General features: G+C 45.3%; 1 protein-coding gene across 1 annotated transcript in view; it reads left to right on the top strand.

The window, feature by feature from the left end:
• Positions 1–14,843, top strand: part of hs2st1b (heparan sulfate 2-O-sulfotransferase 1b) — a 46,203-nt gene extending 31,360 nt beyond the window's left edge. The window contains exons 2-7 of the mRNA XM_062556241.1: positions 7,249–7,490; positions 11,446–11,531; positions 12,057–12,195; positions 13,623–13,720; positions 14,149–14,306; positions 14,593–14,843. Coding sequence (XP_062412225.1) covers positions 7,249–7,490; positions 11,446–11,531; positions 12,057–12,195; positions 13,623–13,720; positions 14,149–14,306; positions 14,593–14,819 — 950 coding nt within the window. The 3' untranslated portion in view covers positions 14,820–14,843. The remainder of the gene's footprint in view (positions 1–7,248; positions 7,491–11,445; positions 11,532–12,056; positions 12,196–13,622; positions 13,721–14,148; positions 14,307–14,592) is intronic.
• The last annotated feature ends 2,829 nt before the right edge of the window (positions 14,844–17,672 follow it).

The following is a 17,672-nucleotide window of genomic DNA, read 5'->3' as shown; positions in this document are numbered from 1 at the left end:
GTTATTAGTATCTGTGGCATAAAATAATCCACCTTAGCAGTGCCCTAAAGAGACAGCTTCAGCTCTTAATCAGCTATGAAGTCATGTTGTGACCACTGGATTCCTATCATGCCCTAACGTTTTACTAAATCAATATTGTAAAGCATCATAGAATTTTTTAAAATGTAAAAAAAAAATAAAATAAAATAATTCATCCTCTTTGTTTTACAATTTGTACTTGTAGAACTGAAACTTTCTGAACTTTATCCACTGAAGTCAAGATTTAGTCTTGGGACTTGTTAGCAGAAAGCTCTTATTGTCTGACACCCCCCCCCCCCCCCCTCCCCCTCTCCCATCACTGAGTTTACAGGAAGCATTACACAGAGAACAGCCTTCCCAGTTAACTATATTATTAGACAAGGAAAGGTCAACGATGCCAGAGACGGCGCTCTGTAGGTGTAAAGTTTCCATAGGGTGGCAATTCGTGAGCCTGAAAGCACCAATTTGTCATTATTACAATGTAATTTCTGCTGTGTCTGGCTCTGCAGTAATCCTGGCGTGTGCCCGTAGAAAGGTAGGCTAGACACTTTTTAAAGGTCAGTTGGTGATATTCAGTGTCTCGAGATGAAGACCGTTTGTAATGTCAGGGTAATGAGTCCATTCAAAGACGAAGTGTTCATATGTCTCGCTGAAGTGGCGACATCGAGTGAGACTGATATAAATTGCCACTGTTTACAGCGGAAAAGAACTGTAAAATGAACCGGGGAAACTTGAGATCTGTGCGGAAGGGTCAACAGAGGACCACTACATGACACCGATCAGCCTTCAGCACTTGGCACCGGCCCTTACCCGCTGTTGGCCTCGAACGCTTTCCCTCTGCCCTGGTCAGTGCTATGGTATTCAGCTACTGGAGAGATGAAGACCCCCTAGCTTCCTGCTTCCTGCTTCCTGTGTGCTACGGTGTAGTGCTTTCATAAAAGCTTTCACAGCTCGGTAAAGACATTCTGTCACCCACAAGCACTTAAATCTCGGTGCTTTGATGGTGGCGTAAAGATGGGCAGGGTGATTTGAAAGGAAAGATCACTCCCACCATAAATAAACCGAAACTGATCTCTCTCTCACTGTCTCTCTCTCTCTCTCTCTCTCTCTCTCTGCCCCCCCCCCCTCTCTGCTCCCCTTTCCTCAATCACCCACCGTCTCCCTGAAGACAGAGGCTCCAGGTTCTTGTGCTACTACACGCACCGTTTTTATTAACTGTGGCAAAATGCTGTCAGTGTTACATGTCTGACACCACACTCTGCGGAAGAGGTGCCAAAGCGCAAGCAGCTGGTGCCGTGCTGCACATGGGGGTGGGGCACACCTCAGTGTGTTTCATCTTGGAAAGTTATCAACACATTGACGAGCTTCCCTTTCTTTTCTCACAGGGCTTCTTTTTGTACCAGTTGTTCATAAGTCAAAACCCTCTGTACCGCAACACTTTTTTACTAGTGATAGATAGATAGATACTCTATTGATCCCCAAGGGGAATTTCAAGTGGGGTTTTGCGGAAAATCCAGGGTGATTGTCCCTACAATGCTGCCCGTTTGTCCTCATCAGTCTTATTTCAGACAAGGTCTGGCACCCTATTCTTCCCTTTCCATGCCCTCACGGCCCCACCCTTCTTTCCTCTGCCCTCCTTATCAACGGCTAATTTATGATGGCCCTGGTGATGGCCTGTTTTTCCAATACATAGATTTATGCCGCCATCTCCTCGCACAATTTATCGTAGCCTCACATCACTGATAAGCGATGGTGCTGTCCTCCCTGTGGCTTGTACATGCATGTTATGGCCACTTTGGTCAAAGTGTGTGGATAGGAATGGGCCAACATTTTTGCAGTCTGATGGGTGTTAAGGTGTGGGCTCTGAATGGAAGAGGTGGGGGGGTCCCTCTTTTGCCCCTCTCACCCCTCTCACCCTACCACCCCCTGGGAGCTTGTCAATCAGGGGGTGCGGCTAACAGCAGGACACCAAACCTCCGCTGTGCCACGGAGCAGGGCTGTGAGAGGCGCTTCATGGGCTATAATTAGCTCCCATCAGACTGTCACCGAAGGACGGAGAAAGGGAGAGAGAGAGAGAGGAAGAACGATGGAAGGAGGGAGAGACTGAGAGGGGAGAAGAAATACGGTGATGCTAATTATGCCCTGGCTCCTCAATATCATCATCAAAGGCTTAATCACCTGGAAACGTGTTTGTATGTCGGGAGAAGGAGCAGCTTGTCTAGCTAATTAAGCCGCCTCGCACACAGCTGAGTGCGCCGGCTAGATGTACCAGATTCCATTCCTCCTTTCTTCATCTCCTCTCCTCGGGTCTCCTCCTCGCCTCCAGATCTTGCTTCCTGTACCCTCCATGTTTTATTTTTAGACCGAGATGGAGTGCAAGCAGACCTGTCCAGAAATCCAGAATCCTCCCCCAACAACATTCAACAACTTTCTGTCTCTGTCTGAACCCTCGAATTAAGCCAAGACGAGGTGTGTGTAAGCACACACTGGCGGGGAGTCGCACTGTAGATGAGCGCACTGCGTATGCACACCCTACGGCATCATGTAAATTGAGCAGCATATGATGCACCTCAAAGGCATCACCTCTCCTCTCCTTGCTCTTGCTGGATCATCTTGTCGAGCTCTGATTGGTCCAGTTTCTCTTTGAGCCTTGTTCTCTCTTGCCCCAGTTTGACTCCAGAGACTGGATCTTCCACGTGACCCCTAAGCGTGCCAGCATATGGCTGCCACACAGGCAACGGGGTGGTCAATTGGTTGGGGCTGATGAATAACCTTTCCGACAGTAGCACGAGGGTTGGGAGTTTAGTTTCATCTCCACTTTCCCCCTGGGGAATAGACCCATGCCAGGCCACATTCCCTGGGCATCGAATGACACCGACACACCTCCACACGCTGAACTGTTGGACCTTAGGGGCCTTGTTAAAACCCTTAATCAATATTTGAAGGCAGTGTTTTTCTGCACCGGTGGCCTGAGGCTGAAGAAGAGTTGGGCCCTGTTTGTGCCGTGGGCCCTCTGTAATTGCGTGTTACGCTCGCCTGGTGTACTGTGTGTGTGTGTGTACAGCAGGCAAAGTATCATCTCTGCCGGCATGCTTTCTTCCAGTGAGAGTGGTGTATGTTAAATAATGCATCAGACTTACATTCTGGCACATGCTCAGTTCGAGAAGACCTTGCTTGTATATCCGTAAAAGCACCTTCTGTACATAGTTGGTTGGCATTGTCAGTCCACCCATCTACATATCATCATCATCATCAACCGTTTTTTATTCAGGGAAAATTGACTGAGCATCAAGCTCTTTTACAGCAATGCCCTGAGTCACAAAACATATAACAACAATAATCAAAATAATAAAACAAGAATAAGAAAAAGATACAAAAAGCAAATAATTAAACTGACACAAAATAGGCAGGTGCCAGACAGAGCGGCGTATTCGCACAGCGTTCCTGTAGAGACATCAAGACAGACATTAGACAAACATAGTGCATTTCACGTGCACAGAACCCATACACAGACAGTGCCGAACGGAGTGGCGTAATCGCCAACGTACCCGTGGCAACAAAGAACAAACAAATTTACAAAATAACAAGACACAAGACAAAAGATGCCGGACGGAGCGGCGTAATCGCCTGCGTACCCGACGGACACCAAGACATACAAAGACATACAAAGACAGACACCAAACAACAATCAACATATAATAAAACAACATAGATTAACAAAAACACTTGCAACACTAGGCAAAATTGGCATGTCGAACAGAGCGGCGTAAGGCTACCCTTGACACCACAGACATACAAGACAGACAAATAAACAAAAGTCAAATAAATATTAAAACAAACAAACAAACAAACAAACAGAAAAGTCCACGCCAACTTAGTCCAACGAACCGCATCCAAGCAAGCGTCAGTGCGCTGTCTTGCAATCACTGGGGGTGAACCTCAGCAGACGATATGGCCCGTAGGCTAGTTGACATGATAGTCCGTTGGCAAATTGCGTTCACCCGACAGGCACCAAATGTGTTTAGGCGCTGTAGTAGGCCTGCTACCAGAGCGACACAGGAGGATCCTCTGCTCTGGTGCTCTCCCGAAGTCGCGTCCCTCTCCTGTGCCAGACCAGCCGACAGTCCACCGACCATTACCCGCCATCGATGTCCTACAGTAGCTGACAGTCAACCGACCGAAACAGCCACAGAGTCCGCAGCAGGCCGCGCTGAGTTGAAATAGTCCAGCCATCAGCAGAAAGGAGCTCCTCGACCCTGGAACCACAGTCCAGCAACACCGGCAGCACCAGTCACAGGTGCCCCATCGATCGCAGACGGCAAGAGAACGCTGATCCGAAAAACAGCGAAGGTTGAGCGGAGAGGCAGAGCACAGACGCCAGGATGCAGAAAAGGGAACGCAAAACAAATAATTAAAATAAAAAAGGCTATAGGCTATATAACTGAACAGCTAAGTAAACAAATAAACAAGATTAATGGAAAAAATAATGGCGAATAAAATAATAAAGATAAAATCCGAACAAAAACAAGTCTAACGGAGCGGCTAGAGCAGCCAGCGTCCCCGTTGCTAGGCGATTCGTGCCCCTGACCCTGACTTCAGTACAAACTCCTGGTGTAAATTACTACACTTGGTGGACTTGGATGTTCATGAAAAGGAAAGATAGCTCCATTGAGAATTAAGCTAGAATTTGTTTAAAGCATCAGGTAAGGAATGGTTGAAGCCTCTACAGAGAAATGTCATCTCCCATGCCACTCCTGGCAGAGAGAAGTTAATGGCTGTGTACGAAAAAAGCAGAACTAAATCCAGAGGTTTCTTCAAGTTCAGTTAATAGATCCCAAAGCGACTGTTGGATCTAATTTTGAGCCAAATTTTTTGTGAGGGAAGTCAACAAAGGGGCATTGCAATTCGGTCACAGTCAAAACCCTTTCAGATGTTATGTTCTCAGTAAACAGACCGGTATGTGACCGTTGTATCCTTTTGAACTTTGTTTGTTATTCGTCTGTTTAGTTCCAGTTGAGCCTGTGATACCGTAGTGATATAACATACAATATCTTGTTTCACCATGGCCTCTAATGCACATACATACATCACTGCTCTTCAAACAGGCGCGGGCTTTGAAGGACACATTGCAGCAATTGTCTGGTGGCGGCAACTGTAGATCCATAAGCTCAGCACTGGCACTTGCAGTTTTGTAAAGAGGCTTATAAAATATGGCATGTAGCCCACCAACAAGTTTAGCTTCATCCAATTTTAGGAAGATTGAGATCTTTCAGGGGCAGTTATACCATCTGCCAGGCCACACATGTTTTCTTTTAACTTACAAAAAATTGGAGCCTATGCCTGTCAGTGGCCTTTGGCTGAATAAAGGGCACAGCATCTTGGTACCGACATGAGTGCAGCAACACTGTCACCTGTGCGGAAAAGTTCAATCAACAAGCATTTGATAAATAATGCAAATTACTTGAGTGGCTCCAACAGATATTCATGGGTTTCATCAAGTCCCTTTCAACAGGTGTACAAGCACCTAGATTATGAAATCAGACTGCATGGTTTTTGATTAATACATCTGTGGAAAGGGACCTGATGAAGCCCATGAATAGAACTGAATTGTAATCTACACAGTGGTAGCTAAAAGGTTCGGCGCTGGTGTGCGAGGTTGTGTTGAAAACAATGGAATCAGGAGCGGAGGCTGCCGCACTCATGTCTGACCAGAAAACCTTGAAGCGGCCCCAGCAACAAAGTGCTTCTCCTGTGGTCTATAGACAGCCTGTTCGATCAAGCAGTTGGAGGGCTTTGTATGAAATCACTGCAAGTTTTTACGTAGCTTAAATGTAGGTGTTTTTGACATTATAGGTTAGACACTAAAAATGATCACCATAGATTACGCTGCCGCTCATAAATGCGGAAGTAATCTTTTTAAAAATATAGGCAGTCTTGTGCATCTCCACGTTTGGCCAAAGTCACCTAAACCACGAGAACGCGCACAGATCTGAGCTGAAACCCTAGTTTGATAAATTCATCCGTGAGTTAGTTTCGTGAAACCACTCAACTCTGATTGCGACTATCGTATTTGTCCATCCAGGTTATCCAAGGAAAGCCTGGTTATGTTCAGCGAGATTCTTAGTATACCCCACAGGTGTATTTTCTGTATCCAGCTTTGTATTAGTCATAGATGTAAGAAATGCATCATTGTTGTCGTCATTATCGTCTCTGTCTCAGGTGGTGAGGCACTGGTTGTGCTGTTATTGATGGTGCTGGACCTGAGAGAAGTATTTTCAAAGTGGCTGAACCAATGATTCACCCGAGCTGTTGTTCTTCATCTCGATGAGCAAATATTGATCTGTTTGGGAGAGAAAAACAATCGAAAACACAAAGGGTTATTGACATACACACATGCCCACATGGAGGCAAGTGCGCACACACACGCGTGCACACAAGAGAGCTCAAATACACATCCAAGTAAACATGCGGCTCAGCAGCCGTATTTTTGAAAAGAGGGCCTGTATTGATGCCTTTTGCAGATCAGAGCTGCTCACGATCTACAGTGTTTTGAAGATGCAAGCATCTTGAACACATGGTGCTTTTGTTCAGTGAAGAGCACTCTACAGCATGTGACATGCAGGGCTAGTGGAGGCTAAATGCATTTTATCCACCTCTCGAAAGAGTTCAAATCATCAACTGCAACTTTTAAAGTTGAAAATAACATGGTAATGTCCACATTCACAATATGTGCACTCACCAACACACTAGGAACCATTTAATACAACTGGTATTGTGATTAAAAAAATGGACAATAACCTCCACAGTCTGTTTTGTTTAAAAAAAAAAAAAAATCTTTTTCCACATGACACGGTCCACCTTAACGTGATCACAGAAATTCATAGTTTGCCCACCTATTATTTTACCACTTTACCCCTGATAATATGTTATCTATGCATACCTGAATGTTGAAAGGTCAATACACAGTCCATTGAGGTATGTGGTTCTCCGTGGCCTGGACTACCATTGCCGTAGACGTCGTTTCCGCCCCACATTGCCAACCCTCTCAGAACACAGTTGGCTGTCTAGCTCTGAAACACCTCACACCCCCTCAGGGTTTAAGGAAAGCCGCTTTGAGACACACATGACATTTAGGGATGGCATTTTTCTTTTCCAAACCCGGTCAATAAGTAGTTTTCTCCTTTCTCATTTTGATCTGCTAAACTGACAAGTTGCTTCTTTGCCTTGCAGAGCGCACCATCGCCAGGCATGAGGTCCGGGAGGTGGAGCAGCGGCACATGCAGGAAGGGAATGCCCGGGACTGGACGCCGCTCGGCGACACGGAGGACGTGGTCATCATCTACAACCGCGTGCCCAAGACGGCCAGCACGTCCTTCACCAACATCGCCTACGACCTGTGCTCCAAAAACCACTACCACGTGCTGCACATCAACACCACTAAGAACAACCCCGTCATGTCCCTGCAGGACCAGGTGAGATGGAGGGATGAAGAAGGATGGAGAAAGGGAGGAGGTTATAGAGCGATAAATGTAATGTTGATCGAGTTGTTCCAGTTCCAGGGTTTTATTTTTAGCACTAGGGTTATGATGTAGACTTTGGTAGTTGTATTTTAATGTCTTGCTAATGAGTTTCTTGGTATGTGCCTCATGGTTTTTCAGTATTATAAATGGGCACATCTCTGTTAAGAGCCTCTTAAGTTAGCTCTTGGCTATGGTTCAATCCTTGCATCCTCATGCGCATCAATAAACACACCAACCATCCCACTCATAACGCCTTGATTGCTGAGCTTTTGCCCTCCAAGAGTAAGAGGTTTGTACGGCTCTGAGGACTTGCTGTCAGTTGTTGTTGTCTACAGAGCAGAGACTCGTAACTACTGGTTTTACAGAATGATGCCAACTGGAGTAACACTTTTTTTAGCTAATGAGTTTAAGGAGCAACTGTGAAAGACACTGTCAACACCTTCTTAGCCCCTGCAACCCTAGCCCTCACCCCCCAACACACACACCCACACCCACACACACACACACACACACACACACACACACACACTCTTACTTCCTCTTCAGGCCATCACTGTCACTTGTGTTACAAACCTTTTGGAGCACTGATGGGGCCCCCAACTCAACACTGTCTTAGTTTGAGGTTTGCTTCCTTCCACCCTCACCCTTGCTGAAGTCCCAGAGGCCAGGTGTCAATTATACTGGTCGAGGAGATATTTGTGTGATAGTACCTTGTAATAATATATCACAGGGTACGTGAATTTGAGACCAATAGAGATTTGTAAAGATGCTTTATTTTCTATACAGAACACAAAACAGTGTCAGTGAGTTGTGTTGAGAAGTATGGTGCTCATTAGTTTTTTGAAACTTATGCTTAATTTGTAGTGCTTGCACTTACAGCTTTCCAGAGGCCCTAATGAGGACTCTTCAGTGCTCTATTCATAATCTTTTATAACCCTCACCCTAAAAAAAGCTATTATTTTTTTAAGACATGGTAGTCGTGAGGGGATAACTGGAGTGGGCACAAGTGCTGAATGTCTGTTCTCTGACATGGGAGTGACCCAATGTTGGGAGTCTGATAACAGAGATCCCTTCATATCAATATGAAGTGCTTAGAGTGCAGGAGTTATTTATTCTGCTGATTTAATTTATGGACCTAAGTCATTAATAATTTCTAAAAGCGTACTTTCACGTAAGTGCACACACTTTTTACTTGAGTGCATAATTGTATGGGGTGTCTATCTCTGCCTTTGTATGTATGTGAGGAGTGGCAGTTTTGTGTGTGTGTGTGTGTGTGTATAAGTCAGAAGATCGCTCATTGCTAGTCTCTGCTAAAGAGATCATGCCTGACGACGTTGGCACTCCTAACAAGCCAGTTCGTCTAACAGACCCACATACATTATTCAACTTTTGCTCCACACAGAAAGCCATTCCCACTCCCACTCTGAAGGTCCTGAGCAGAGAGAATGGAGCCTCAAATGAACTGGAAGCCTGCTTAATAAGCTTTCTCCTTTATAGTGTTTAAAAACAGGCAAACATACAGACAGCAAGCAGCAGGTGGTAGTGGTTTAATGAGGAAGGAACTGCAGTGCTCGGTGCTCCCTTTCCCTCTCAATGGAGGAGAGGAGAGGAGAGGAGAGGAGAGAGGGAGGTAGAGAAAGGGAGAAAGAAACAGGTGATGGATGGTAGCCAAGACTGCATATGCAGTAAGGGGGTAAGGGTGCAGAGCTGAAATTGAGGAGAGATGAGTAAGGATTTAATAAGATGGGATCAGGGCTCCGCTCTATGGTTCCTTGGACATGGCCAAATGTGTTCTATCTTGGGGCAAAATGATATTCCCGCATGGACATGAACCGCCCATAGTTTCACAGGGCACATTTCGGACGGTCCGTGTAGTTTCAAAGTGGTGCATGTCCATTCACTTTTTCAGGTACTGATTTAGTGTTAGAGAAAACCCAACCTCTTTATGCTACTCGTCTAGCAGGCACTTGTGTGCAAAGCGATTCGCTGTACAGATGGAAATCATTTTCATTACTCCCTGGGAATAAAACGGGAAAGCTGATAAAATGAGTGTTTTGTTTATTTCATGCTTCCGCTCATTGTAGCTGATTTAGATTAGCAGCAAGTGTATTTTTAGGTACCGATTGCTATTTAGATAAAGGAGTAAACCGAAAAGAACTAAAGATCTATAATAAACAAACCTTTGTTGTAGATTGTGAGTTTGCTGTGATGTTGATTGAGGGTGTGCAGCGACAGACATGTTGTGTAAGGACGCAAAATTAGATCAACGTTGGAGATATTATTGCGCACAATTCATGTCCATGCTGCGCAAAGCCGTCTCTGTTGAAATGCACTTCGGCCCTTTGGCTAAGAATGACATCATGCATCAGAGGACTTGAAAATTGGACCCAAGGACAAGAAGCACAGCAAGAAAGTTGAGGAAAATGAAGGGGGGTGGGGAGAGAGAAAGAGGAAAAGCAGACTCAGGTGCAGATAAGGGCAGGGGGGTGGGGTGGGGGGGTTGCCATTCTTTGACTTGGGAGGCAGATTGGAATTCTGTTGTGCTCCAGTACCATTTTAGAGCAGAGGACGGGAGATAGAGCTGCGAACAGGAGAGAACAGGTGACGGGAGGGGACGTGGCTGGAGAGGTGATTTGTTCCCCATCAACTCTGCACCAATGGCGCTCAGTGTGAAGCTGCATTTTGAATGTCACTTTGAATGTGAGTGTGTGTGTGTGTGTCTGTGTCTGAGTCTCTAAATGGCACACTACCAGCACCACATCAGTTTGCGTGTGTGTGTGTGTGTGTCTGTGTCTGTCGGTGGGGAAGCAGTGCCTGTCCTCTCCTCTGCTTGGTATTCCTGTCACAGCAGGCTGGCAGCGTGAGGAGGTGAGTGCCCGTGTGAGCGTGCGCTGGGCTGGCGCAGGGCTGACTAGTGCTTCTGTCTGCCCGCCTACCCGCACGCCTGCCTGCCCGCGCCACACTGGCATCCTGTCTGCTCCGCGCTCACTGGGCCTGCGCACTCACGCTGTAGCCCACTAGTCTGCCCTGCATCAGTCTCGCCATCCTTCCGTCCTTTTCTCTTCTCTCTCTCTCTCTCTCTCTCTCTCTCTCTTGCACTCTCTCCCTCTCTCTCTCTTGCACTCTCTCTCTCTCTCTCTCTCTTGCACTCTGTCTCTCCACACGCGCTCCCATTCGCCCATTGTCTCGCTGTCTTTATCTCTGGCGCGAACTTTTGCTGTCTCAAATGGTTTGTACTTTTGTTTCTTCTATCTCTGTGCGTTTGCACTCTCATTATTTCACACCGACTAGGTGCCCCCCCCTCTCTGTTTCTTTCTCTTTCCTCTCTTTCTTGTTCTCTCTTGTCCTCCCCCCTCTCTATCTCCCCATCTGTCTCCTTCCCTCGCTCTACCCTATTGTGAGGTTACCTGGCCCACACAGTCAGTCCAGACTGTGCTCCCAGGTGTGTCTGAAAGCTTGGCTTCAGATGACCATATCTGTGGTCAGACCTCTGAACACACAGGAATACTGATGACGGAGAGACACAGCAATGCAGCAGCCCTTCACTTGTCTGCCTTATTCACAAGCAACTGCTTGCTTAAGAGGGTACTTGTTTATGTGTTTATGTGTGTGTGTGTGTGTCACTGGGAAATTTCTGCCTGATGTATTTGCCTACCATCACAGATTTGTCAAAGGTGGTGCAGCAGCACTTGTCTGTCAATTGAGGGGAATTTCGGTGGATTTGTGTGACGTGGTCGGGCATACAGGCTTGAAGGTGTGTGTGGTGTGTTAGGTAGCTGAGCAAGAGAATGTGAGTGATGAATCTGTGACTCAGCAGTCGTCTCTCTCTCTCTCTCTTTCTCTCTCTCTCTCTCTCTCTCTCTCTCTCTTTCTCTCTCTCTCTCACTCTCTCACTCTCACTCTATAGGTGCGGTTTGTGAGGAACGTCACCACCTGGAGGGAGATGAAGCCTGGCTTCTACCATGGCCATGTGGCCTTCCTGGACTTCTCCAAGTAAGCCGCTCAAACAGAAGCCCACTTTACTGCACACCTCGACACATCGCCTCCCAGGATGGATGAGATAGCTCACTGCTACTAAATGAACCATGGAGCAAGAGAGACTGAGAGAAAAGACCGTGTCTGTGAATTTGAAATATTTAGAGATATCGGGAGAGACATTTTGCCATCAGTGACTTCTTATGATTCCGCTGACACCTTGTGGTTATCAGCGGAACTGCAGCATCTGTGTAATGCATTTTTATGTTGTATGTTTGTAGTTAAAATAAAGAAGTCCTCACTGACAGTCCTTCAGTTCAGTACTGGTTAATATGGTAATATAAAGCCCTAATGTATACGTGTATAGGTATAATTTGTAGCTTTTCATTCAAATTTGGGGGAATAGAAGTGAGATCTACATTGTATATGATGGTGTTAAAAAGTACACTGAGCAGAATTCTCAGCGTATTCATTTCCTGACATCTCAACTGCAAAAAGTGGAAGTCGGCCTCCTCTCTGAGCATGTCCGCCCTCTCCCTGCAGGTTCGGTGTGAAGGGGAAGCCCATCTACATTAACGTGGTGCGGGACCCTATCGAGAGGCTGGTGTCCTACTACTACTTCCTACGCTTCGGCGATGACTACAGGCCTGGCCTCAGACGGCGAAAGCAAGGCGACAAAAAGGTCAGACTCACATCAGTGGGCTTTGTCATACATGTAGTTTGAGTTAGATGTGAGTAATGTGAGGACGGGTACGAAAAATGGCGTCGCAAGTTCCTTCTGGTGGTGCCAACATGAGCATACTTTTTACAGGCACTGGAAATGCTCTGGTTGTGCCTGTAAAAACTATGATCATGTTGGCACTACCAGAGGGAATTTGCGCTGCAATTTAGCGAAGCTAACCAACTAAGACGCTTTTACATATATAATAAGTGCCTGATGCCATGGTGGTCTTATACTGTAAATCTGTATCAGGTGTGGATGTATGTAGATCATAGGTCTGATATGAGAACATGGTCACCAGGAAGTCACTGCACATTGAAACACAGTGACGGGTACAGTAACTAGACAGGTGGTTGTTTACTACTAGTGTAGTTGTTTGGGTTAGGAGTAATTAGGGAAGGATTTAAGGTCTAAGGATCATTAGAATGTTCCTGTAAGAGGATTTATAATCTGTTGCCTCAACCAGCAGTAACAAGTCCACCGTACATGGTAAGCAACCATGCTCTTGTCTATCTACTGCCTGCTAAAGTAGTTGATACAGTACATGAGAGAGGAGACATCGGGATGTCTGGGCCCCTCTGGTCAGCAGTACCACTTCCTGCCCATTCATGAGCTCGTTTTAGAATTTTAGCAGTGAGCGATACTGGCACCATGGCACCATTTAGAACCAAGTGTTAATCAAGTTCCACCTCTCATGATAATGGGGTGAAGCTTTAGAGTTACTGTGGCATTTCATCATTGGGACTAAACTGACCCAAGTTGTCTGCAGGAAGGGTCCCCTTTATCCCTAAGTGGGAGTTAAATTTGGCAGTGGCAGAGGTATTTTGGAAGACATGGCTGATAAAGCGAGTGGATCGAAAATGACAAACCCAGTCTGATAACTTTTAATGATTAGTCCTACATTGTGTGCAGAGATTTGGACTGACTATAGAGAGAACCTGCAAAGGGGTACACCTGAGGTGCGTTCAAATGTGGCAAACGGTGGCAAACGTTCGTGGTGAACATGTTTTCTTTGAACAGTTCAATTTGAAGGATTGGTGCTAACATTCCATTCTAACGCTAATTGCATTGTTGCCTTCGTCAAACTCACGTCCAGTTCCACTGTATGTTCGCGGAGCACTACCGCCTCAGACTGTTTGCAATTGTTCGCAAACGTTCGCCAGAAACTTAAGGATAGCGGAAAACTGTTTGCAAACGTACGCAAACGTTCGCCTATGTTTGGGAATTTGAACACACCGCTGAAGCAGGTGCATCAAGAGAAATGCATATTGTACATGGACCGACATACAGTAGAAACTGTTACGATCATTAAAACACAAGGGCATTAGCACTATTGTCTATTTTAAAAGAATAATGTTGAATTATACATTTGTTTGTGTGTTTTTCAGACTTTTGATGAGTGTGTGTCGTCAGGCGGCTCCGACTGCGCTCCAGAAAAGCTCTGGCTACAGATTCCCTTCTTCTGCGGCCACTACTCTGAGTGCTGGTGGGTTCTACTGACTTGCATCTACTGTAACCTAATGAGTCTCTCAGACAGCTTGTGCAATGTCTGTCTCTCACAGGCACCTCTGTGTCTCCTCTTGGCCTGATGCAACCACCTCTTTCCACTGACTGGATTACTCTGTACTCTTTCTTTCTCATTCTCCATTGCATCCTTTCTTTCTGTGTACACCTTCTGTTATGTGTCTTCCCCATCATAATTGAGTTAATCTGTTAAATGTGAAGACCTACTTAAACCTCTGTGTCATGACCAACGTTCCTTTTTTTTACGACCTGAAAATTAAAAAAAACAATCTTACATTTTCGTCATTTCATGTTGTAGAATGTTTAGATTCTGGTTTTATGACATGCTAAGATTCTGGGAATGTTGTTGAAATAGCTTTAGTGAGTGAGCGTCGTCTTGTCTTCCTGCAGGAACGTGGGTAGCCGTTGGGCACTGGAGCAGGCCAAGTACAACCTGGTGAACGAGTACCTGCTTGTGGGGGTGACGGAGGAGTTGGAGGACTTCATCATGATGCTGGAGGCTGCACTACCACGCTTCTTCAAGGGGGCCACGGACCTCTACCGCACAGGTAGGACTCGCTCTCAGCAGACGGTGCTACTTCTAGGACCTACCGTAGGAGCAGTGGGCAACTCCTTTTTTGGATGCAGATTAGGATTGTGGTAGACAAAAATGTGATGAGGGTTCAGCGTTTTGCTTGTTCTTAAAAGAACACTTGATGTGGTGCTGTTATTAATAGCACAATTAATATATTTTTTACATTTAGCAATTTCAAAAGCATATATTTTGTGTATTCTTAATATCAGAGGCTTCTTTCATTACGTCTTTGCCTCTAATTTGGTCTCCCTCACTCACAGGTAAGAAGTCTCACCTGAGGAAGACCACTGAGAAGAAGCCACCCACCAAGGACTCCATCGGCAAACTTCAGCAGTCAGACATCTGGAAGATGGAGAACGAGTTCTACGAGTTTGCCCTGGAGCAGTTCCAGTTTGTGCGCGCCCACGGCGTTCGGGAGAAGGACGGCGAGCTGTACATTCTGGCCCAGAACTACTTCTACGAGAAGATTTACCCCAAAGTGAACTAAGCCCGACGGCACTGCACCCAGAGACACAAGTTGAGTGGGTGGGGAGGGTGGGAGGAGAGGTGGTTACAGAGGGCAACATGGACCCTAATCCACTAGTCCTCTCCTGGCCTCCATACTGTCTTTTTTTTGGGGGGATGGGGTCGTTTTGTTTTGTCATATACACTGGGAGCGAGAGAGGACAGATTGAGAGGACAGAGGGAGGACAATTCTATGAGGGTACGCACTCGACATGGTCTGGAGCCAACTGCCAACTTTGAAGGCTCGGGTATGGGAGCAATTGTTTGTATGTCTGCCTTTTGCTTTGTTCACATAAAAACCCCATAATTCATTCGAGTGACCCCACGTCAGTCACTCGAATGGTTAGAGCTCAGTTTTGGGGCCAGGGTGGGTGGGTGGGTAGGTGGGTGGGGTGCAGGTGTCGAGGTGTAAGGTCATCCATCGCCAGCTCCGTCAGCTCCCCCATGCGCTCATACTGTAGCTTTCCCACTGCTGGTTCAAGGCCAGCGGAGCAGACTTCCTGTGCGGTGGCCTCGCTCAGCAGATGTAGGCCAGAGCCCATCCACCCACGCCCTCCTCTTTCTTGACTTGCACTGTGGTTTCTGATCTCACAGACTTCAGATCTGGCTTCGGGACTTCAGATCTGAAGCGACTGGTACATTGGAGAGGAAGAACGGTTTAGAGCGTTTGAAGATGAGTCCATAACCATTTTCTCTTGTTTGAATTGATTTTTCTTTTCTTTTTTTATTTTCATTTTTATTTGTATTTTTTTGTAATTAAGCATCTCTAGAGGGTAATGTTATCATGTGTGTGAAAGCTGTTATGTATATCAGAGGTTCTAAGAGAGAGAGAGAGAGAGAGAGAGAGAGAAGCTTGCTTCTCCAGACGGAGTTTGAAAAAAAAAAAAAAAAAAAAAAAACGACATCATACTACATACAACTTACTAAGACTACAGTACTCTGAAGGGAAGGACATGACCAGGGTGCCAGAGAAATGCTATCATGAAAAAGTAGCAACTCTTTTTACTAATGACCGGGACTCTGCGTTTGTGATTTTTCTCGGTTTTGCATTTAGTGTATATGTAATATATTTTTCTTTCTTGCTAGAATGCATTGTACAGTGTTTACAGATGTAGACTGGGGCTTAGAAAGGGGCAAATACATATGAAAGTAACAGTGAACTCAAATCCAAATCTGTACATATTGTATCTACACATACAATACATATTTTATGTATTTGGACCAAATGGGTTGTAAGAAAAGAACACATACTGTTGAAGATGAATATAGAACACTATCCAACCAGCTGGAGTGAACAGTCAGATACTATTTGTATGACATTTGAGAAAAAAAACAGGATTAATGTTTTTAAAGATATTTAGACAGTATTTCCATAAATCACTCACATTTTAGCCCCATTGCAAAAATAGCATTTTGTTAAAATATTTGGTTTCCTTTATAACCCCTCGGTGCATGGACAACTTACTTCGGTGACTACAACAGTGTTAGCATTATTAGCCTGGCAACAATCCTTGATGGCATGAATAAGGAAACTCCACAGACTGATTTGGACAAGTCATCATAGCTATGACGATCGAGGATCAAGGCGGGCGCTTTCCACTTCTTGCTCATCGGACCAGACTCATCCCAACATGGAGACAAAGATTGTGTCATTTGTGCGTGGGTCCTGTAGTTCCAGCCCTAACCACTGTTCAAACCAATGCTTTGTTAACTACTTTTCAACTGAAGAAGAACCGGTCACGCTGTGTTGGTAACGAAGACCGATATTTTCACACAACATGAAGTCATCCAAGACGTCATAGCATGACACACAATCATGGTTAGGGTTTGAATCTGCAAAAACAGTTGTCTGAATGTGTTTCTAGGTCACAGGGTTGTGTTTTGAGAGACATTGTAAAAGTACAAGGAGCAAGGAGATGGCATACATTAGCTCAATACTTGATAGTGCCTTCATAGTACAGCAGTCATGGTAATCTTGACATCTTGTTTCCATCACCTCGAAATGTTTAGCCAAAATGTTTAACTCTTGCTTTTACCTTTTTATCATTATTTTATGCCACCAGCTTTTATGTTCTGTTGGAATTGTTGTATTCCTTTTTTTCTTGTTCCAAATGGTCTGAGAAATTTCAAATAAATGTTAAACTCTTAGGACTTCTGGGTTGGTCTGTACTATTCAATTGTCCTATAGCTCCCACTGTGTGATCAGAGGCAAATCAGCAGCCTCTAGCATCACTAGATGACTGACTTTCACATTCTCAATTGTCATCAGTTTTGATGTTGGTGAAGTTGTGAATGAGGTTTGTTAAAAAAAATAATAATAATAAAAAAAACCATACTAATAGGATCAGCCACATGCCATAGGCCACTGATTGTCCAGACAGGACAATTACCACTCCAAGGATGTTGTCATGCACTGATCAAAGTTGAACAGGGTTACAGTCCAGCACCACTGGAGGTGAAGAGCTACGTTTCCCAAAGCTCATTACTGAAGAGGCTCAAATAAGGTTTGTGACCAACTTCTGTGACTTATGTAGACAGTTTGGACATTTCCACTTTAATTAATTGAACCAATGGGAAATCTTCGAGGCCAAGCACCATATTTATGAGGGTTTGTAGACTATAATGTTGGCGAGACCTGAGGTGGCGAAATGTTTCATTTATCCTGGCCCTGGCCTCACCATGTTGAGCAAGACCCAGATTAGGATGGATGGAGACTTGGAAGCTGGCAAGATGTTAATGTGACATGAGAAAGTAAAACAAACTCAAATCTCCTGATGAATCTCTAAGCGTAAGCTTTGAATCAAGTTTGTATATGTGAGTGCATTGACCCAATGCC

Source organism: Sardina pilchardus, chromosome 15 (genome assembly GCF_963854185.1).
Source record: "Sardina pilchardus chromosome 15, fSarPil1.1, whole genome shotgun sequence".
Lineage (NCBI taxonomy): Eukaryota > Metazoa > Chordata > Actinopteri > Clupeiformes > Clupeidae > Sardina > Sardina pilchardus.
Note: the sequence above shows the minus strand (reverse complement) of the source record. Positions and strands in the feature narration are given on the sequence as shown.